Here is a 22,944-nt window from a genome sequence, read left to right as displayed (position 1 = left end):
AGCACAGACCTCCTGCGCTCGGTCCAACCACGTGCGCAGTGCGTGACCCGTACGTACTGTGGTCAGGAGGGGGCAGTCAGTGAAGAACCCAGAGGCAGGCAAGGCCGGCTGGCTGCTCACTGTCCTTCGCGCTCCAGCTCACAGGAGAAGCGGCCTGGGGAGCTGTGCCAGCATCCTCCCCTTCCCCCACTCCCTCCCGGCTCCTCTCCTTTTCCCTCCCCCTCCTCCTCCTCCTCGGAGTCCCTGGCTCCTCTAGAGGAATGATGGCGGCATCAGGCACAGCTCTGTGCCTGTGTCCCGGGAAAGAGAACCCAAGTCCTCTCCAAGCTGCAAAATGAAAGCCAAGGACGAGCACTGAGGACAAGACTGGGAATGCCAGGAGACCTACTGCCCAGGAGGGGGTGCCTGGGCACGGCCTCCGTGGATCCACAGCTCTGCACTGTCCCAGGACTCGATCCCAGCGGCACCCCCAGAACCGCGGGCTATCTGCATCCGCCTGTAACCAACACAGCCGAAACGGTGTTCTGTGAAAGACTTTACAGGAGAAACCTTGCCCAGCTGGGCATCCATCAGAGGCGTTCCCACTGCCAAGCATCTGAGGCTTCGGGGAGCGCCTCGCTGGATCAGCGTTCACCACCAGGTCACTGCCCTCCTATAGGTCAGGCAGGAGGCTCCAGACACAGCATCTCAGCTTCACCAGGCAACCTGCCCAGGCCGGGAGCCAGCCCGGCACAGTGCAGCTACTGAATACCTGAATAAATGTCTCCACACTGGCAGACAGCTACTTCTCAGTCTAGATCTAGTTGTTGATTCTACATCTGGCAACTTTCAGTATTAAAACTCTGTCTTAGCTGGATGTGGTGGCACACATTTGTAATCCAGCACTCAGGAGGCTGAGGCAGGAGGACTGTTTTGAGTTTGAGACCAGCCTGGGCTGCAAAGTGAGTTTACAGCCAGCCCAAAGTGCAAAGTAAGACCCTGTCTCAAAAAGACAAAAATAAATAAATAAATAAAAAGAAACTGTGTGGCCAAGCATAGCGACACACAGCTGTGATCCTAGCTACTCAGGTGGCTGAGGCAGGAGGAGCATCAAGTCCGAAGCCAGTTTGGCCAACATAGCAAGAGCCAATCTCAAAATATAAAAATAAATAAATACATCCCAAAAAAACACCTCTTCTTCATATATAAAGCTGTACCTTAGCCAAAACTCCTGCTACAATTTAATCCCATGTCCTCCGGTTCCCATTTCTTATTAAATTCCTAGCCAAACAGTCATTTACCTTGGCTCAATTCTAAAATGACCAGTTTTCCCCATGCCTCAAAGCTCTGTACATGTACTAGGTTTTAGGGGTGTACTGTCTAAAATGACCAGTTTTCCCCATGCCTCAAAGCTCTGTGCATGTACTAGGTTTTTTATAGAAAAGCAGTCTGGCCAGGTATCAAAAGCTGCACGCTGAAAGAGCAATTCTACTTCCAACATCTGACTTAAGGAAATAACTTCAGAACCCACGGCTACGTGCCCTGGCCGCACAGGGTTGAGGCGGGATGGGTTAAGGGCAGTGTACTGGGTAGCAGGCGTGGCATCTTTTGTTTCTGGGCGCATCAAACACTCAAAAGCCTTAAAGACAGTCACAAAAGTAGCTTCCTCTTACCCCAGTGCAGGACCAGTGTAACTCTAATCAGAACTGGACATGCAGAAAGAGAAAGCAGCAGTGGGCTTTACATTTACAAACCACAACAACGGGAAACACCAGTCAGGTTCCCCCCGATTTCCTAACCGCTCACAACTGCTTTCTGGGGGCCCCTTGCCCCTTGGTGGACAGCACAGGCCAAGGACCCAAGGAGATGGGGTGCCGGCTGGCATCACTTAGCAGCCGCCCCGCCACAGGCACGCTGGCCCCTGCCTGAGCCTCAGTCAGCTTGATGGTGAGACAGCAAAATGGAAACAGTGACAACGCAGACATCTCAAGGCCTGCTGGGACAGAGTGCAACCATTTAATGGACAGTGATTTCTGCTACCATCGTACATTAGGCCTGGACTGGACTGTCCTGTCCCCACACTGAAAGCCCAAAGCTTTCCACTGAGGCAAACCCCACTGCCTCCCAACGCATGCAAGATGGAGCGCAGACCTCCTAGCCTGTGGAAGGCTCAGACCCTGCCTCTTTTCCTTTCTGTCCCCTCTCCAAGCACCCCGCCCTCCCTGCTCCCTCCTCCTCAGCCTGCCACATCCTATGCCCGCCTCCCGAACTCCCCAGGGTTCCAAACTTTAATCTCTGGGTCCTGGAAACTGTTCTTCTCCTTCCAATTCTCTGCAGGCCTGGCGCCACAGTCTCAGACATTCTCAGACAGAGGAAGACAGAATGCTCCACGGGGCCTCGGCCACAGCAAACCTACCCGCTTGAGGACATCTGCGTATTAATACGGTACCGAGTTGTCACACACACACACACACACACACACACACACACACACTGTGTGGATGGATTCTTTCATTTACCCCTCATAACAACTTTACAAGGCAGACACTGTTACTGCCCACATTACAAATGAGAAAAGGAAAGCGCAGAGGTGTGAAGTGGCTTGCCCAGATACACAAGCCGAGGTGGGAAGGCCCACGGGTCAGTAGCATTCAGAGAGGCCGTGCAGAGAGTGCGCCAGCCCAGCTGCCAAGCCCACGCTCCTCAGCAGGAGCAGCTCCCCCCACTGCAGTAGCAAGCCAGACCCTTTCGTGCGGCTGGGGGTGGGGGTATTTGTGGGGTAACTACACAGAAGGCGGTTTGAGAATGTCTATGAAATGGCACCCCCCAAAATGAAAAAATGACAAAAAGAAAGGAGAAAAAGAAAACCCAGGCAGTAAAACCTTTCATCACGAGCTAAGTATGCCATAGCACATCTGTAATCCTAGTGCTCTGGGAGGCCGAGGTAGGGGGGATTGCAAGTTCAAGCCCAGCCCGTGCAGTTCAGCAACTTAGTAAGACCCTGTTTCAATTTTTTTTTTTCCTTTTTATCTGTACCGGGGATCGAACTCACGACTGCCTGCTTGCAAGGCAGGCGCTTATGCCGCTGAGCTAAATCCCTAGCCCCAGACCCTGTTTCAATTTTTAAAAGAGTATGCTTTCATGTGAAGACCCTGGGTTCAATCCCTAATATAAACAAAAAAAAAAAAAAAAAAAAATCCACACTTCCATCAAAGTTTAGTATTTCAAATAGGAAATGAAAAAACACGTATTTGAAAACCTGCTGCAAGCTAACAATGATGAAAAACCAAAACTGGTAGCTTATTTCCAAGTCCTTCTAAAGTTAGAAAAAAACACTTATCATCCTCTATATTGGATGGTGTTTTGTTTTGTTGTTTTGGTACCAGGAACTGAACCCAAGACCTCACGCTTCCCAGGCAGTGCTGTGTCACTGAGCTATATCTTAGCCCTGAAGGTTTTTAATAGGAAGCTGATGTATCAGAAGTGGCTGCTTAAAGCTCATAAAGCCCATTTCATTTCAAAAAGACTTGGATGGCCAAAATTGTCATTAGTGCTTTCTCTAGTGCCCTCTAATGGCTATGAGATGAAAAAGCAAAGAAAAAATGCACTTGAGACTTCCCCCAACTCCTCCCTCTACACACCTAGCAAAGCTGTTGTAAGTTAAACTGAGGCTGGTAGAGAGCCAGACACCTATCTAAATCAGCTGCTCACGCACCACTTTAACACAGCTACAGTAACGAAAGTTGCAGTACTAGCGTTTTTCATTAAGAGCCATAAAATTACCCTCATTTTGACAATTTTATCAATTAAAAAAAATAGCCAGACGTGGTGATGCACACCTGTAATCCCAGCACTGGAGAGGCTGAGGCAGGAGGACTGCTACAATTCAAAGCCAGCCTGGACTCCACAGGGAGTTCAAGGGTAGCCATAGCAAGACCCTGTCTCACAGACCAAACAAACAAAAAAAGTATAACCTAAGAAAATATTCACGCTTGTAAAAAGTAAAAAAAGGTCTCAGACAAGAGCTAATTATAACATCAGAAAACACACTAAATGACCAGCTCCATTGCCGATGCAAATTTACTCTCATTCCAGTGCCTGTCAGGCTTCTAGAGATTATGAAACATTTTCACACAGCGACAACTCTTCCAGGGCACCTGAGGTCCCAGTCCCAAGCTCTGAGACAAGGGCCAAGCCCAGGGAAGGGAAGCATGACTCCAGGGACACACAGCTACAAACCGGCTGCCCAGTCCTTGAACTCACTTCCCACATACTCATCTTTCTTTCTATAAAACTTTTTCTTTTTTTAGGAGGAGGACGTGCTATGTTACCCAAGCTGGTCTCAAACTCTTGGGTTTGAGAGGCAATCCTCTTGCCTCAGTTTCCCCAGTGCTGAGATTTGTCATTCTTAACAGTTCCTCTTCCAGGACTTCTAAAATACAAAACTAGAGTACTAAAAAATTACACAGACAATATCAACCCATGAGAGAAATAGGAAATAAGTTTTTTAAAATGCTAAAACAAAGACAGTAATTTTAAATTCAGAAAAAAAACTTCCAGATATTGTGACAGGTAAAGAGGACTGTTAACCTGATTGGCTTGGGATCCACCCAAGGAACTAAGAAAGCACATTCCTGGAGAGACGGAGGGCGAAGGTCAGGACCTCAGAGTCTCTATCTGGTCCCTGGCCCCTCCTCTCTGGCACTGTCCCCTGCCCTGCTTCCCAGCTGCCAGGAACTAAGCAGCTTTGCTGCACCAGGCCCTTCTGCCAGGACATTCCTGTCCTGCAGCCAGCCAACATGGACTGAATCTCCTGAAAACATGGACCAAATTAAACTTCGCTTCCTTTAGAGCGTGGGTGTTGGGTGCTGTATCTCAGCAAGCAGCAAGCTGACCAATACAGGTATTAAAGCATTTCATATCAAATGGTTTTTTTTAGTTACAGGCTTTACAAAAGAACCCCAGCAATCTAATATAAAGATGAATGCAGGCCAGTGCACAGTAGAGATGGCTGGCCTTTGTCCTTAACACTGCAGAAACTCCAAATGATGGAGTACCTTTGTTACGGACAGTGGGCCCCATGGACCACACCTGGCTACGCATGTCAGTAAGTTGTCTCCCAGAAGAGCCCGAGGGTGGCATCAGCCCAGACTTAAGGAGCAGCTGCTCAAGACTGGGTGTCGAAACATGGTCAGCAGCATCCAGGCAAAGGAGCCCAGTGCAGACTGGATGCTGAAGTGCGGGCAAGCTCCCCAGGTTCCCCAGGCCGGCAGGACTCTGCAAATCAGCATAGGTCAGTCAATGCCGGGAAGCTCCTGAGTCCTGAGGACAACGGAACCTTCCAGACTCTGCCATGTACACACTACCTCTGGCTGGCTTTGTGTATCTTCCCTACAATGACTCTCACCCTGAGTGTAACAGTTTTGGGTTCCAACAAATTATCAAACCTCAGGGTGTTTCAAGCACCCTACCAAAGTTGCAGTGGTGTCAAGGTGACAGCAGTCTTGGGGACTGTGTAGGGGCCTTATAGCTTCTCCAACTCCAGGAAGATGGCAGGAGGAGTCAACAAAAGGGAGGTGAACAGGAAACATATTCAAATTCAAGCTAAATTAAAGACATGCAAATTTAAATGTGGACACTATTTTTTTACCTGTCAGATTGGCACTTAAAAGGTTCCCAATACTAAGGAGTAGAGAAATAGTTATTCTCACCTCTCTTGTATGCTACAAGCAGAAGTAACACATTTTCAGCTTTTTACAGGGCAATTTAAAAATATCAAAACCACAAAATTCCCTTTGACTGAAAAATTTCATTTGTAGGAATTTATTCTTCTGATAAATTTATACCAGTCACAATGAAATAGGCAAGAGGGGCCTTGGATTTGGCTCAGAGGTATAAGTGCCTGCCTGACAATTGTGAGGTCATAAGTTTGATCCTCAGTACCAAAAAATGCAATAAAATAAAATAATCAAGAGTGTTCATTACAGAAATTAGAAGCTGGGCATAGTGGTGCAAACCTGTAACTCCAGCACTTGGAAAGCTGAGGCAGGAGGATCACTACAAGTTCAAGACCAGCCTGGGCTACAAAGTGAGTTCAAGACCAACCTGAATACATACATCGTGAGACCCCGCCTCAACACAACAGGAGGAGGAGGAAGAAGGGGAGGAAGAAAAAGAAACACCTAAATGTTAACCAACAGATACCAAATCCATATTCCACATAAGTCTAGACAACTTAAACCTTAAAATGAATTCCTCTTTGACGACAGGAATAAAAAGCTAAAATACTCGAAAACTGGGTTACACACAGGAAAATTACCATGACACAGTGAGAGACCACTGTGGGAACAAAGAATAAACTAACTCCTGCACCTCTGACATGTTACTCAGCTAGAGTCCGATTTGTTTTCTCCTCAAGCAGGCAGGGACTTTTCTTTAAAAAAGTATCTTTTGCCAAAGACTATAACTCTTCGCTTGGGCCTACAGAGGCCCAACCAGCAACTAAAAGCAGAACAAGGCTTGACCTCCTCTTGGTAAACCCAGACCAGACCCCCACACCTCCCAGTCTTCCAGGCCAGCCCTGGCCCTACACCAATAGGAGGCAAAGGGACACCAGTCAATGGAATCTTCACGAAAATAAATCCCACCACGCGGCAGCTTCACACAGCCCTCGACAGCCATCTACCCTGTCCTGGGCCTAAAATCGCTTTTCCTCTTAAGAGTCTCTTGTCACAGCACTGAGAAGGAAGAGTTTCACAAAGCTTATGTCAAAATGGAAGAAAAACAAATGAGAAAACTTTCAAGATAGATAAAAGCTAAAGAAATTAAATCTACTGTGAGCTCAGACAGACTCCAATGCAACAGAAAATTAAGTGTTACCCAAAACAATAGTACCTTTTCCTTCTTCACGTGATTCATTATTTTGCCAAGATCCTCGACATCAACAACAGCATTTAGGCTCGGATGGTCGCCAGGCCCCAACTCCTCCTCACCGGAGCTCTCGCAGGCCTCTTCCTCCTGAAAAGAGATGCTTGAGAACATTTAGGGGCAAGGGCAAATCTCTCACACCCCTCCCACGCCAAGCCTGCTGCTTTTACATTTTTAATTCAGAGCCAAGCATACTTATAAAGTACACTGTCCTAAGAACAGAGTGTAAGACCTCACACCTGTGACCCTAGCTCTCTGGCGGGCTGAAGCAGCAGGACTGCAAGTTCAAGCCCAACCTGGGGAATTCAGTAACTAAGTCTCAAGATACAAACATAAAATGAAGGGCCTCGGGCTAGATCCCCAGTATGACCAAAAAATAATCTTTTAATAAAAATAATTATCCTTTAATTAAAAAACCAAAAATAATAATTCTCTTTTAATTAAAAAAAAACACAACACCATCTTGGATCTTCAGCATCTTAGATCTTTGTCCTCAGACTAGTCACTGTGAAAGGGCATTCAGAGAGAGAACGGTTAATACCTTACCTGCCCAGGGTGCAGGAAGATGACATGGAGGAGAAAGGAGTAGAAGAAACCATGGAATGACAGTGTGGCTCAGTGGTAGAACATCTGTCTAGCATGTGTATAGCCCTGGGTTTGACCCTCAGCAACAGAGGAAAGGAGGGAGGGAGGGAGGGAGGGAGGCTGAGCCAGCAGGATCACCATGAGTTCGAGGTCAGCCTGAACTACATAGTGAAACCTTGTCTCAAAAAAAAAGGAAATAAAATTAGTCAGTGCGTTAGCTCTTCTAGTTCAGTGTTTTGCACCCAGAGTTCTAAACATACACATCTAGCAGGCTCTCCTGACATGTTCATGTTCTTATGACTGTGTTCAAAATCACCACTGCCCACATCCCGTGTTCCTGTCTCACCTCCACCACATTTCAGAATCTGAGCCACAAGCGAGACATCAGGCATCACCAACTGCCCTCTCCGATCCCACCCTAGCCAGAGGTCAGTGAACCTCTGCTGTCAAGGGCCAACAGTAGAATGGGTGTGACAGCAAAGGCCTGCAATCTCAGCTGCTTAGAAGGCTGAGGCAGGAGGGTCCTGAGCAACTCAGCAAGACCCTGCCTCAAGATGTAAGAGAAAAAAAAAAGACTGGGGGTGTAGCTCAGCACTCCCTGGTTTAATCTGGAGTACTGAAAACAAGAAAAAAATTTTTTTATTTCAAAAAGGAGTCAAGGGGCTGAGGATGGTACTCAGTGGCACAGCACCAGCCTGGCAAGCACAAAGTCCTGAGTTCAATACCCGGTAACAAGCCTAAATAAAGGAGTCAAGCAGTAAATAGTTCTAACCCAGCAGAACACATAATCCTTGTCTGAACCATGCAGCAATGTCACTCAACACAAAAGCAGCTCTGACAAGATATAACTGGGTGGACGTGGCTAAGTTCCTCAAATCTTCACTTAAAAACAACAGACAGCAGCCTGGACCTGGCCAGCGAGCCGCCTGCTGTCCCTACCTTTCCTGCGTGCCTTCTTCTTAGAGCCCCAGCGCTCCTCGAAGACACCATGGCGGCAGGAATGTACAGCCCTCAAAGGACCAATTTCATCCTCACGCAAAATCTAATCACAGTGGCCACTAACTCGCCTCCATGACCCTGAGAAAGCTTAGACGTTCTCTTCGATAAACGTCAGAGGACAGTTCATGGCAAGCACTAGGGCTAGAAAATCAATGTGCCACGTTCCCTGCTCCTCAGAAACTCCCCAGCCCAGCAAAAGTAACACACGGAAATGGGAACTATAAAATGGTAAAGCTTTCCTAAAGAGGACTGAAGTGGCTCAGCTCAGAATCCACAAGGGATGAGGAGGTGACACTGAGCCGAGTGTCGCCCTCACGGCAGAAGTCACCCAGGCCAGGGGCAGGAGGCAGGAGCAACTGTGGCCCTCCAGAGACTCTTCCAGAAACCCCTGGGGAGGAAGGCACAGGCCAGGCCCTGGGTCTCAGCCTTCCAGGGAGACAGAGGAGGGCAGCAGAGATCTGCCCTGCAGTGGCTCACTCCCTGGCAATGCAGCGAGCAGGAGGGGACAGCCATGAGCAACTCCGTGCAACACTTGAAGGGAGGGGCGGGGGGCGGGGAAGATGCTAGTCCGGCCGAAGAGTGTCAGACTGCATGTTCCAAGTCATTTCTCACTCGACAAAGATTTCCGCACTAAGGAAGCCAGTGTGGCTACGGCCTAGTAAGGCGAGACAGGACAGCAAGGGAGGGGGAAAACGGATGCTAAGAAATGCAGCTTCCAGTACACAGCAGCAGGAAATCGCCGAGGCTTCTGACGTGTGCTTTTAAGGCTGCTGTGAATGTTGGGATGAGAACAAAAGGGAAGGGGACAACAGGGCAGACCAGATGCAAGGTAGCTACAGCAACCACGCCCAGAAACACAGCCTGCACTTGCAGGTGAGCTGACGGAGGCCAGTGGTGAGCAGAGGACGGTCCTCAGCCTAACCCAGCCAGCCGCAGCAGAATCGCAGCTCAAGCCTGGGCAGACGCACTGCCTGCAGCAGCTGTTGATCCCGTGGCAGAGCTGATGGTTGCACCGGAAACCGTAAGGCTGCAGGTGACTACCAGCCAGGCCTTTAAACACACTTGCTGAACCCTGTTCTAGACAGAAAACCAATCGGCCTTACTGATGCGGTAGGTGCAGGAGTAAGGAAAAGGAAAACCCAGCAAGGGCGTTGAGCTTCCTTTAAAGCAACTGAGATGGAGACAATGTCTGGTGAGAAGGGGAACAGCGGGAGCAAGCGTGCTGGGAGGTGGAAATAAAAAGCTCCATTCAGGACCTTAGATTTACAAGTACGAATTTTAGAGAGGAAATGGCACAATAAAGACAGAATTCAGCTGAGCACGGTGGTGCATGTCTGTAATCCCAGCACTCTGAGAGGCTGAGGTGGAAGGATCACAAGTTCAAACCCAGTCCGGGTAACTTAAGGACTTGGGAAGACCTGTCTTTAAACAGGGCTGGGGACACTGCTCAGTGTGAAGACCTTGGGTTCCACCCCCGGATCAGGGGAAAGAAAAGAGTTAACTGACTTCCGTTACCATCTACATAGCAGGTTCACATTTCAGACAACTGTCCTGTGGCCAACAACGAAAGTGAATGACATATTTTAAAAACTCATTTTGAATGCATCCCTGAGCTGACAAAAATATGTAGAATTCAAAGAGCCTGAACACAAACCAAGAAGGGAATCCCAGGCGATGAGACAGAGCTGGCAGTCAGCTAACTCAGGGGACACTTTCCTGACAGCTGCCTGGGTCACAGGGAGGAGAAGGGACAAGGACATGCCACAAGCAGCAGAGGTTAAGGGAAGTCAGGCCCAAAACTGAGTAGAAAAAACTAAGAAGAAAAAAAGCACAAGAACAAATCTTTCAGGGGAAGAATCTCATTCCCAGAATTAATCATCGTAACATTCAAATTCTCCACTCTTCAACAAGAAATCATGAAATATGTGACAAAACCTGAAGTACGGCCGTTCACAGGTGACACCTCGACCGTCTGCTCTGGATTGAGGGTGCATGCCAGAAACCAAGACCCTGGAGCCGGGAGGAGCGGCTTCTAGGGGGTGCCCAGGCCCTGAGGGCAGAGGCAGCGGGAGGCCCTCCCTGGGCACCAGCCACCAGCCACCAGCCTGGGCCTGGACTTCTGGCCTCCAGGGTAGAAAGGAGGACCAATTCCAGTTCTCAGTAAATTAGTCAGTCTTTACAGCCACACAAAACAGGCCAAAACATGGACCTGAGGGAGCACAGACCTTGGATTATACCTGACAAAGACAAACAAATAAAGCAAATTGAGGGAACTTGATAGGTGGTTGCACAAAATTATGATCATGCTAAACACCACTGGGCTATGTACTTTCAAATGGTTAATTTTATGTTATGTAAATTTACTTCAAATTGCAACGCGTGGTGGTGGTGCACACCTGTAACCCCAGCACTTAGGCTGAGGCAGGAGGATCGCTGAGAACTCAAGGCCAGCCTGAACTACATAGTGAGATCCTGTCTCAAAACAAACAAAGAAAACAGTTTTCTAGGCTGGCTAGAAAAAAAAAGCAGACAAATGGATCTGCTACTAAACATGTAGAACAAAGGTTAGATTTGTTACTCCTTTTTTGTTTGTTCCAGCACAAGTGATTCTACTTTATCTATGTATGAGTACAACCCAGCAGGCAGGAAGCCATGATGGGACAGAAAAGAGAGCGGCAATCCAGGCCTGACTCCAGAGCTGGGCAGGCAGGACCCGGACGGCTGGTCTTGAGCCCGGGAGGGGGTGGTTAGAGAAGGTGCCACACTATAAGAGCGGCCCTGGGGGGCTGCAAACAGATGCGGACAAAAGGGAGACAGACAGGGAGTGCTGAGGCGCAGGAGCTCGGCGGACCCGCTGCTTTCCGTCCAGGTGACTCGTGGGACCAGTCAGGCCAGAGCAATGTGACCTGGGGACTAACAGGCTATGCCTGGCCGGGGCCTATTCAGCATCTCTCAGGTTCCCTTTCCTACCTGAGAAATGTGGCAAACACTGGGAGTCTAGCAACAAGCAGTTAAAGAAGACACAAGGGACAGCGGCTCAGCTCTCTGGGCACCCGCACTCACTGGGGAGGAGTATGGAGGAAGGACACACCTGAGTGTCTGCAGGCCAAGGTCCATCTCGGCAGGCTGGCCCCGGCTCCGGCTCCGGCTCCTGCTCCTGCTCCTGCTCCTCCGAGTCCTGCAGCCTGGAGTCGCACTTGCCTCTCTTGCAATGGCCACCACAGGACTTGTCCTCTCCTTTCCGAAGCACCTGCAGCCGGGCGATGAACTTGGCCTTCCAGGCCATGAAGTCGGCTTCAATGCTGCCATGCTTGCTTCGGACCACATCACAGTCGCCCTCCCCTCGGGCCAGCACGCGACGGGCCCCGAGCATCCACAGCCACTTGTCCACGCGTTTACCAACCTTCAAGAGAAACAGATGGGCGAGCCCAGAGTCATGACCCTGAAATCAGGACTGAGATGGCCCTGGGCGAGCCCAGAGGGGTTCTGGGGCCAAGTCTGGCGGGACTCCTGAGGCACAGAAGGGCTGCGTCTCCCACATCCCAGCTCTCTGCACAAGGGTTATATTTTTAGCAAACAGGCAGACAGACTCTTTAAGCAGACGCAGGGTTAATAATAAAAACAACTAGTGCTCTAAACCACAGTCAGAACAAAATACCTATTAAAGAGATAAACTGGCTCCAAAAATTTAACAAAACCTATGGGACCAAAGCCTCCTTAGTACTAAGTACATAAGCAATCAGCTGGGCCAGACCTAGGATTTCGTAAACTCAAGCATGCATTTCACTGCAAGGCAGCGATTAGCATGAGGGACAGACTTTGGCAGGAACTGGACTCTGGAGGGCAAACGTCACGGGCTTCCTGAGTGGCGGCTGCATTTTCCCATTCTTAGTCTATTTCATTTGAAAATATGACGGGAAATCTGCACTGTGATATGACAATCACATGAAGTCAGATTACAGACAGGTGAGCCTGGCAGTCCCCTCTTCAGGAGCCTATGCACACACACAAAACTTCTGGTGACCTTGTAGAACCACTTTTAAAGTATAGAGAACAGGACACAAAAGAAAGGGAACCAAGTTCATTTCATTTAAAAAGAACCCTAGAAAACAAACAAAAATAAAGTTCTATCACATAAGGAACAGGAATGAAATCTCCTCTATTCTCCTCTAACAGTAAGGACTTAAAGAAAATGAGTTCATCTGTGTTAAGACTTAGCTTGGGCCAGGTGTCACCATGCACACCTGTCATCTCAGCACTCGGAGGCTGAGACAAGAGGATCACAAGTTTGACTCCAGCCTGGGTTAACTAACAATTCAGCAAGACCCTGTCTCAAAAAAACAACAAAGGGTGAGACAAATCCTGGAAACAGCCCAAATGCCCATCAACTGGCGAATGGACAAACAAGATGTGGTCTTTTTTAGGGTTTTTTTTTTTTTTACTGTTTTTTTGGTACCAGGAATAGAACTCATGACCTTGCCCTTCCCAGGCAGGCACTGTGCAGCTAAGCTACATCCCCAGGCCCCAAGATGTGGTTTTGTTATACACTAGAGTATTACTCCACCAAAAAAGGATAAGCTTGAGACATTTCTAGCTAAATGGGTGCACCCTGCAATCACACTCTTCAGTGGAATAAATCAGACACACATGTAAATACCACATTGTTTCTCTGGTGTGAGAAATTGCAAGTGTAAATAAGAACAAAAATGTACAACAGATACTGTGAAATGGGAAGAAAATGTTCAAATGGGGAAGAGAGAGGAGTAAAGGAAGGAAGGAAAAAGGAAAAAAAATGAGAAAAAAAGGGAAAAAAAACTAAGGGCTAGGATGTAGCTCAGGGCGAGGGCCCTGAAAAAAAGAGTTCAGGTAGGAAAGGTTATTTTAAGAAAGAACAGGCAGTTGACAAGCCCAAAGACTCGGGTGATTCCCATCCGCAGGGTCCTCCTTGGCAGCAGGCTGGACTTGATCACCAAGTCTACCATTGAGTCACAAGAAGATGTGCACTGTATTCGCTGTATCCAACAGCGTCATCCTGAGCACCCGCCATACATCAAGCTTGGACAGGTAGCAGGCGGCAGCTTTGGAGTAACAAAAGAGTCGGGCATGGTAGTACATGTCTGTAATCGTAGCCTCTGGGAGGCTGAGGCAGGAAGATCGCAAGTTGAAGCCCAGCCTGAACTACTTAGTGATTTATGGAACCCCTGTTTTAAAATTTAAAATTTAAAAGGGACAGGAATGTAACTCAGTGCAGAGGCCCTGGGTTCAATCCCCAGTACAACAGAAATAAAGAATAAGCCAAGGAATTTGTTATAAACTAAGAAAGTTTGTAGATTTCAAACACATGAGCATGTTTGTATTTTGGGCTTTTAAGCTGAAGTAGAATTTATCCCTGGAATTTCACACACACTGACCTTGTTGAAGTGGCTCTGATAGGCTGAGTTTCCCAGGCCAAACACCGCATATCGCACACCCTTCAGGTAGTTTCTGCCGAATCGAAAGTCACTGGCTGCATCCTCGAGCCACCTGCAGAACCACTCCGCGCTCTCAGGTGGCCGCCCGTCCGTGTATGTAGCAACCAGGAAAGCACAGATGTTCTGACTGGAGATCTAAGCGAGACAGTGACCATTTCACAGGGGTATTCAACACACAAATTATCAAGGACACTCAACACATAGATGGCTGTCGTGAAGGAAACAGCCTTCAAAAGCTGCCACTCCTGTCACACCAATCTCTGAAGACACAGGGGAGAAAGCCCGCCCTTCCTCCTACCCATGTGGGCAGTATGATTACTTACTATTAAGTATCAACTTTAGTCAATTAATTTTCAGAAATTATAGTGGAACCTCAGTTCACAAACTCAATTCTCCACCAATGTTTGTGGCAACTCGAACAGGACAAAAACCAAGTCAGATTTCCCGAGGTCAACATCAGACCTAACCACTAAGTTTTATTTCTCGTCCAACTCAGTTTGCAACCAGAATCCTAAAGAGAATGAAGTTCATGAACCAAGGTACCAACGTATTTATAAAGCTGAGCACAGCAGTGCACACCTGTAATCCCAGCACTCCAGGAGGCTGAAGCAGGAGGATCTCAGTTAAAGCCCAGCCTGGACATTGTCTCAAAATTTTAAAAAAGGGGCGGGGGACAGGGAGACCTGGGGATTTAGCTCAGGGTGAAGGCTCTACATTCAATCCCTAGTACTGGGAAAAAATAAACATATGTATACACATACAGACATTATTTATAGCTCATTTAAGCTTGCTCACTTGTACGCCAATCCTTTCTTGGAGGAAGACAGAAATGGACAGAACTTCCGGCCATACATTTATCTGTGGAAGGACTATGGAAGGACTGGCCGACGACAGGCAAACCACAGCTCATGGACAAATCTGCTTTGTTGCCTTACTGCCTGTCTTTGCTTGCTTGTTTGTTTGGGACAGTCTGTGAGCCCGGCTAGCCTGAACTGCCAGGCTCCAGCGACCCTCCCACCTTAGCCTCCTCTTGTGACACACTCTCACCAAGTCATCACATTGCTCAGAACAGGTTCAAACTTGCAATCCTCCTGCCTCAGCTTCCCTGAATACTGGAATTATAGCTGTGTGCCACTGTGCCCAGCTCCACTTTAACCTGTTTAGCAGCCAGGACTCCTGCCCTCAAGGATGGCTTTTGTTCTTTTTTGAGCAAAGTTTCAAGAGAATAGCCACACTCCCTTGTTCTCATCTATGGCGTTTTTGTGCCTTGGTCACAGCTACGTGGCCCAGAAAACTAAAGATATTTACTATCTGGCCCTTTAAGAAAAAACTTTAGACTCCCCAAATAATTGTTTCACCAACATTTACATCAGAATCACATGAAGCATTTGTTACAAACAAGCCCCACAGCCAGGTATGGTGGCACACACCTGTAATTCCAGCACCCTGGAAGGCTGAGGCAGGAAGAACACAAATACATGCTCAGCCTGGGCAACTTAGTGAGACCCCAAATGAAAAGCTAAAAAGGGCTGGGGAGCCAGGTGTGCTGGCTCACACCTGTAATCCTAGGACTTGGGAGGCTGAAGCATGAGGGTCGTTGCAAGTTGAGGCCAGCCCAGGCTACAAAGTGAGCTGAAGGCCAGCCTAAACTGCATAGCAAGATGCTGTCATTAAAAAAAAAAAAAGAAGAAAGAAAAATTATAAATAAAAATAAGTAAATAAAAAGGGCTGGGGATGTAGCTCAGTGTGAGGGCCCTAGGTCAGTCCCCAGTACCAGCAAACAAACCACCCAACCCCAGGAGCAGGCACTGATGTCACAGCAGCATTTCTAACACGCTGGCAGAAGCTGCTACTGCTGGTTCAGGGATCACACCCTGAGACCCACTGCTGAAAGGCAAACCTCCTCCCTGGGAATGGTGGCTGAGGAGGGGGGGATGTTTCCCAGGGGAAAATGTAACACCCTCCAGACCCCAACTACTGCACTGAGGTCCCACACTGCAAGATCCCTACCTCCAGAACTCCTTCTGCTCCTGAGCTCTCAGTCCCCCTCCCACCGTCCTCTCCCTCCAAATGAGATTCACAGCACCCACACTCCCCGCGCTACCGCACCCCAGGGCAGCGGGCCAGGCTCACAGACTTGGTGTGACAGGCCACTCATTCAGCACTTCTCATTCAGCCCTCGATCTAACCCGCAGAGATCCCTGTGTGTGGAAATTAAATTCATTCTCAATATTCTATTTATTCCAGAAGTCAGTAGACTGATTAAATTCCAGCCTTAACTCAACAAACAATGAGACAATCACTAACCTCTTCTATCAGATGATCGTCTGGATCGAAGTCTTTCAGATTAATGACTTCCACAGGCAGATCGAGGGAGCTAACTGCTTTCCCAAGAATTGCTGCAAATCCCTAATAAGAAAAAAACAAAGTCAAATGCAGTCTCACTAAACCAAAAGGCCCCCCATCTACTTGTGCTGGGAGGAGAATGCAGCATTCATCGGCAGCACGAGTCAGGACTTGTACTTCCCGCCGTGGACACACATTCTCACTCTCCCCATCTTCCTAAGACACCGGGAAAGACTGAGAATCGTGTCACAGTGTTGGTCACGCTGCGTGACAGGACTCGTGTTACACTGGCTTTGAGCAAGCAGCTGCTCTGCCCCATAGAATAATAAACACACAGCACGGAAAGAGCTGCGCAGAGCCAGGTGAACAAGACAGCAAACAGGACAGGGGGCAGGAGAAGGCGCTCCAGGGAGTCTGGCTGAGAACAAGGGGCCAGAAGGGGTCTGGGGCAGGGATAAAGGCCCAGCAGTGCCAATCTGTACCCGAGTCAAATGCACACAGAAGGTAGCTTCAGGACAGCAGGACACAGCCAGAAATGCGATTCCAGAGGTTCCAACCCTCCCTGGGGAACAAGCCCCTGCACAATAGGGCTAGGGGGCTTGAACATGGGGACACACACAGGGCAGGGAAGAGCCAGCTCTGCCCACTAGGCCCTCCACACCTCACCCTGCACCCGGCCTCCAGCCACCTGCTCCTGGCCTGGCTACTGTAAGAGACGGAGGCAAGCCCCTGGGGTCTGTGGGGTTCTCAGTCTGAGGCAGCAGCACAGAAACTCGGAGTTCCTGGGCAAGCCTCGGTGACTGGCATGGAGGTAGACAGGCCAGGGGACGAGCCTCTGGCTTGTGGAGTGCACAGTAACGCCTGACCGCAGGCACTGGAACCGGAGAGCTGCGAGCAGCCTCAATGATCAAAAAAAAGGCTTGAGCCAAACCCGAAGGTAGTGAGGGGGCAGGCCGTGAGGCAGAGGGGACCCCTGAGTGCAAAGACTCAAAGGAGGGGACCCTGGGCAAGGTGGTCAGTAGGACTGGTAGAGGAGGACCACGGGATGGGTCACATGGAGTGGGGCCCTCGGCCACTGGGAGTGACAAGCCAGGCGGGCTCCAAGCAGGCAGTAAGATCATGTCACTAAGTTGTCAGAGTCACCCAGGTCGCTGAGCTGAAGGCACAGAGGAGCCTGGCCTGGGAGGAGCAGCACCAAAGCCAGACCAGCTGCTGTCCAAGACGACCGCTGTCACCCAGACAGAAGAGGAGGACGGTGCGGAAAGCAGCAGAGAGGAAGGGGAGAGACAGCGAGAACCCGGATTAATCCGAAGCGCGGGACCAGCAGTGTTCACCGACAGACTGGACACAGGCCGCAGGAAAGACGTCCAAGCAATGTTTTGGGCGAGGTGAGTGGAAGGATGAGGATGTCATTTAAGGAAATGATAAAGACTAAATGGTTTGGACAAAAAGTGGAAAATATGAGGATACTGATTTTCACACGCTTGCTGGACACCCACGCAAAGATCTAAGGCGGGCCAGTGGAACAAGAGGATCAGCACAAACAGGAAACATAACCCTGCAGATGAGCATCAAACACAGCAGTCGGCAAACACAGGCCTGCAGGCCAAACGCAGCCCTCTGTTCTGTGTGCTGGTGTCCTGGATCACAGCCGGGCTGGTTTAGTTTCCTACTGTCTGGCCACTTCTGTAATTACATCAGCAGAACTGAGAGGTCCCGACAAAGATCATATGGCTCAAATACCTAATAGTTGCTACAAAGATCATCCAGCTTACAAAGCCCTTACAGAAAAAGTCTGCTAACCCAAGATCTACTAAGCACCATGTAAAGGCAGATAACATGCTGGGTGTGTGGTGTACACACCTGTAATCCCAGCACTGGAAGGCTAAGGTAGGATTGCTGCAAGTTCGAGGCCAGCCTGGGCTACAAAGCGAGCTCAGTGCCAACCTGAACTGCATAGTGAAATTCAGTAGTAAGATCTCCTAGAGAGTGTTGAAGACTATAACGTGAGCATAGCTATGTAAAGACAACCGTGAGGACTATGCCCCAAGACACGCCTATTTTAAAGGTCAGTGAATGAAAAGACACCAGCAAATGACACTCAGAGACTGACTGACAAGACAGGAATCGTAAGGACAATGCATGAAGAGCTAACTGAAGGGAGTAGCTGAGGAATAAAGGAGGGTCCGGGGGCTAACAGGTCAAGAGAGATAAAAGACTCAGAACAAACCACACAGAAGTCACCAGTGCAGGCGTGGGCACGCGAGCACACTGAAGGGCTCAGGGTACACGAGAGGGGAGATGAGGGACAGCAGGCACAGATACAGCCCTGCATGAGTTCTACTGTAAGTGAACAGAAAACGGGGTCACACAGCACACGTGCTGTGACCCTGCCTGCCCAGGGCATCCATCCCAGGAGAATGTGCAAGTCTGTTCCTGCAGGCAGAGAAAATCGGGACTGTCTATCCCCCCATTCTGTCCTATGGACACAGAACCACAGAGGCCCAGAACACAGGGAGACCAGGCAGCAGGGAAGGAATGACCAACAGCAAGAAAACTGAGAACAGAAATAAATCAGCATCGGAAAAAGGAATTCAAAAAAATATATGCTTGAACTGTAAACCAGACCCTGCTATAAAAGTGGGAGAAAAACAAAGAGTAATTTCAAAATAAGGTTTGAGAGCTACCTCAGAGGCTGCGACAGGCGATCACAAGTTTAAGGTCAACTGGGGCAACACAGTAAGAACACGTTTCAAAACAAAAAAGATTTGGACAGAAAGAAAAAGTTAAAGATCTATGAAAGAAAAGATCTGACACAGGGAAGAAATGATCTAATATCCAACTAACAAGAGTCCCAGGCAGGCAGAAAAACTGAGAAGAAACCAGTCCTCAAAATGTAGCAGAATTAATGCACACAAACCTCTAAAACAAGACTCCAGGGGTTCACAAGAATGGCTGAAAAAAGCTTTGACCTAGTCGCTCACAAACATTCAAACAGTAAGGGCACAGAAATGATCCTGAGAGCAGAAGAAGTGAAGCTGTCATCTGCAGAGGAACATGCGAGTTCATCTTCTCATCAGCAGTGCTATCTGCTAGAAGACACTGTAGAAACATCTTCAAAGCTGTGGGGAGAGCTTTCGACAGACTTCTGCACACAGCTAAAGGGGAATTCATCAAACATGACCCTGAGCCATTAAAACGTGCAGGACATACCTTTAAAATCGAAGACAGCTATCACAGCCATACCAGCTATGATGCAGACACAATATTAAACCAGAGATGAGAGACACTTGCTATGCGACCAATAAGGATTCCAAATCTCTTTCATCATTGAAAAGTCTAGCAACTTGGCACAAATAGGCTATAAAGAAATCACCCAGAAAGGAATGAAGGCCAGAAATGGATAATATGGGTTCTCTGTACACCTGGATCTGCCACCACATTTTTGATCTTTCAAAAACACAGGAAAAGAGGTCTGAACAAAGGATTTTATGAATAACATAAAGCAGTCTTTGTTTGGCAACTCAGGGGCCTTTTTTGTCTTTTTTTTTTTTTCAGGTTTTCCACTTCCATTGCTTAAGGCTAAACTTAATAAACAATCTTTGACACATGAATAAAGTTCTACCTAAACAACGCTAGCCCTGGTGACATAAGTATTGTTCTACACAACCTCCACAAGGGGGCAGTAGAATCCTCTTTGCAGCATACAAAAATAAATTTCTAATTATTCACTTTCATGCTAGCTTGACTCAGAATCCTTTCCTAGAAAGCACCTAATAGCTGTGATCTTCATACTAAAGGAACAAGTAGATCTAAATACAGTTAGCGAACGGGAGGCACCTTTCAGCTAGACACCTGCTTAGGTGTCTGTTTCATCGTGTCTTTAATGCTTTTAACAGTATTAAAAATTAAAACACACAGCTTGTGACAGTAATAGCCCACACTGGACACGACTGCTAACATTCTCTTTTCTCCACCAGGCATCAATAATGAACTCGAAACCCTCTTGGTTTTGCTAAGACAGAAGCTTCAGAACAAAGACCCTTCGTGACAGGGACCACCAGACGCCACCTACCAGCTGAACTTGGGAACAAGAGAAGAAATGTCCCCACGAGCCAGAAAGGAAACTGTACAATGAGGGGCAGAGGAGGGAGAGAAATCAAACAAAATTAGAAGTATAAGTCAGTTCATTGCTAAAAGATGCCTTCGAAGAATGTTCTTAAAATACCAGGAAACCAAAGAAAAGTCATCGCATAACATTCTTACTTTAAAAAAAAATTCTTACTTTTGCTGTACCAGTCTGGGAACCATAGAAAATCTTCACTCCAGATACAAAGATTTGCTTCTTTTGAAGGGAGAGATAACCATTTGTCGTCAAATCCTGAGTTGCTTTTGGAACAGACTTCTCCTGTGAGTTCTTGGCCTTGAAAATAAACAACTGCACAAAAATCCATGAACTCTCAGTCTTTCCCCTACTTCAGCAGGGATGAAAATGAGCACAGACACTGATCCACCCACGTTATTATTCTGTTCATCTTTCTGGATCCTCATTCCCTCCAAGGTAAACCCACACACAGAGGCTCCATTATAACATCTCTAAAAGCTTAGAGAAGAAACTTTTAAGTATTTAAAAAAAAATCAAGACCAAACATCAAAGTGATTTAAAGTTCCTTTTAGCTTTTCTGTATGACTGAAAGCACTAGAAAATCTGTACTCTAAATTCTTCATACATTCTGCTATGTAAATATTTCCTTTTTAAAAAGAAAAGAAAGAAAAACTGTACCACTTACCTGCTTCTTGATGGCAACTTGGAAACAAATCCAAAGGCTAATGCCAAAAGCAATGCCCAAGTAAATGTAAAACCTGTTTATCCATAATGATAATAAAGATGAGGAGAGGTTCCACACATCAAAAGGAGGATCTAAATTTAAAATGACATATACAGGTAATTTCATTTAAAGTCATACATTCAAAAGTTACTGTTTTACAAATTCAAAAACAAAACCAATCTTTACAATCAACAACACAGCTAAAAAATCTAATTTTAATACTCTAATTTAAAAATTCACTTGATGGGTAATTATAAATTGATTTTGTTGTTATGCTCACTCCCTAAATAAAGCTTAAAATCTTTCCAAAAGGTGTTAAGATGGCTGTGGTCCTAGCACTCGGGAGGCTGAGGCAGGAGGACTGCAGCAAGTTCAAGGCCAGCCTGGGCAACATAGTGAGTTCATGGTCAGCTAAAACTACAACATGAGACCCTATCGCAAAAAAAAAAGTAGGGATGAGGATTTAGATCAGTGGCTTGAGTGCTTGCCTGATAAAGTGCAAGGTTATGAGTTTGATCCCGGTACCAAAAAAAAAAAAAAAAGTTCTCCCTTATTGCAGCTTTTAAAACTTTTAACTTTGATCTAGGTGTCTAAATTGTCCATAATGGACTGGAACTTGCGATGCTCCTGACTCAGCCTCCCGGAGTGCGGAAATTATCGGTGTGCCGGACTCCACTGCATCTTGAAATATCTGCAACTGCTGGTAAAGGACTCTTTTATTAGAGACCTCACGCCCCACTCTGAAGGAGATGCGCAAGGACCAGGCCGCAAATACAAAACTTGAGGGCAACTTCGAGAGAAGCCTGAAATCTGGGCTTGGCAGGCACTGCCACCAAGAACCAAAAGTCCCAGGAACAAGAGGAAGGCGGAAGGGGTGCCTTTTATTTGGGGTGAGAAGCTTCCAGACGCACCCCCAGCTTCAACAGGCAAAAGCGGAGAGCAGTTCCTCTCGCCCCGGCGCGGCCGTCCAGAGCCCGGCGACCACCTTTAAGGGACGGAAGGGCAAAGACGCCTCAGCTCCCGCCAGCCAGAGTCCCTTACCCATTCTTCTCCGAGGCTGAGTCCTACAGGCCAAAGGGAAAGCGGGCCCTCGGAGCTGGGAAGCCTGGCGGCTGACGTGGGTAGCAAGAGTAGAGTAGAGATACCGCTCAGAGTTGTCAGCCTTGCCAGCTTTCAGAGCTCTACGAAGCCATGCCGCTCGCAGGCCCACCCGGATTGGTCGGAGCGGAAGGAGGCGGGCCCAACCGGAAGCCCACAGCTCAAAGAGAGGAAGCGAGAGAGCTCCCAGAGTCACTCTGATTGGTTCACAAGGGAAGGGGGGTGGGTCCATAAGGCCGACCGCCCAGACCTCTGGGCGCAAAAACATGGGAGTCCTGCTGGGATTGGCTCAGAGAGGAAAAGGGCAGGCTCAAAGGGAAGCACCGCCCAGCACTCTAGAAGCACCTCCCAGAGCACCCGGCAGTCTCCTTTATTGGCTCAGATTGGGAAGGGGCGGGTCCATCAAGAAAAGAGCGGTATTGGGCGGGGGAGAGTGAAGGGAGGTGACTGTATACATGGCAATAGTAAGAGTCCGGGTTTGCAGTGTATGGGTCTTTCTGGACCTCAAGAGAATAAAAAGCCACTGTAAAAAGCTATGATTTAGGGGAGAAAATTTAAAGTATGAAATGGCTATTCCATGATATTGAAGAATTATGGTTAGTGTCATTCGGTATCTCTGTTAAAGATATAAAAGCTAAAAACATAACCTGATTTAAAGTATTCCAATGAAAAAAGAGGAACAAACCAAGAATGGCAAAGTGTTAATTGTT

The 22,944-nt window shown here is 47.8% G+C and overlaps 1 protein-coding gene across 4 annotated transcripts in view; it reads right to left on the bottom strand.

Annotated features, from left to right (window-relative positions):
• Positions 1-22,373, bottom strand: part of LOC100721498 (S-adenosyl-L-methionine-dependent tRNA 4-demethylwyosine synthase TYW1) — a 174,872-nt gene extending 152,499 nt beyond the window's left edge. For 2 of the 4 annotated variants that reach the window (XM_013148267.3, XM_063234465.1), the window contains exons 1-7: positions 22,178-22,373; positions 21,098-21,228; positions 20,593-20,745; positions 16,269-16,370; positions 13,902-14,096; positions 11,582-11,893; positions 6,874-6,996 (exon numbers count right to left, since the gene is read on the bottom strand). In XM_013148267.3, the coding sequence (XP_013003721.1) occupies positions 6,874-6,996; positions 11,582-11,893; positions 13,902-14,096; positions 16,269-16,370; positions 20,593-20,745; positions 21,098-21,228; positions 22,178-22,181 (1,020 nt within the window). In that variant the 5' untranslated portion in view covers positions 22,182-22,373. Of the gene's footprint in view, positions 1-57; positions 90-6,873; positions 6,997-11,581; positions 11,894-13,901; positions 14,097-16,268; positions 16,371-20,592; positions 20,746-21,097; positions 21,229-22,177 lie in introns of those variants that run through there. The other 2 variants (XM_003465802.5, XM_063234466.1) reach the window with 2 other exon arrangements.
• Positions 22,374-22,944: the final 571 nt, after the last annotated feature.

The sequence above is a fragment of the Cavia porcellus genome, unplaced genomic scaffold (assembly GCF_034190915.1).
Source record: "Cavia porcellus strain 051 isolate PalLab524CR breed Dunkin Hartley unplaced genomic scaffold, mCavPor4.1 scaffold_23, whole genome shotgun sequence".
NCBI lineage: Eukaryota > Metazoa > Chordata > Mammalia > Rodentia > Caviidae > Cavia > Cavia porcellus.
Note: the sequence above shows the minus strand (reverse complement) of the source record. Positions and strands in the feature narration are given on the sequence as shown.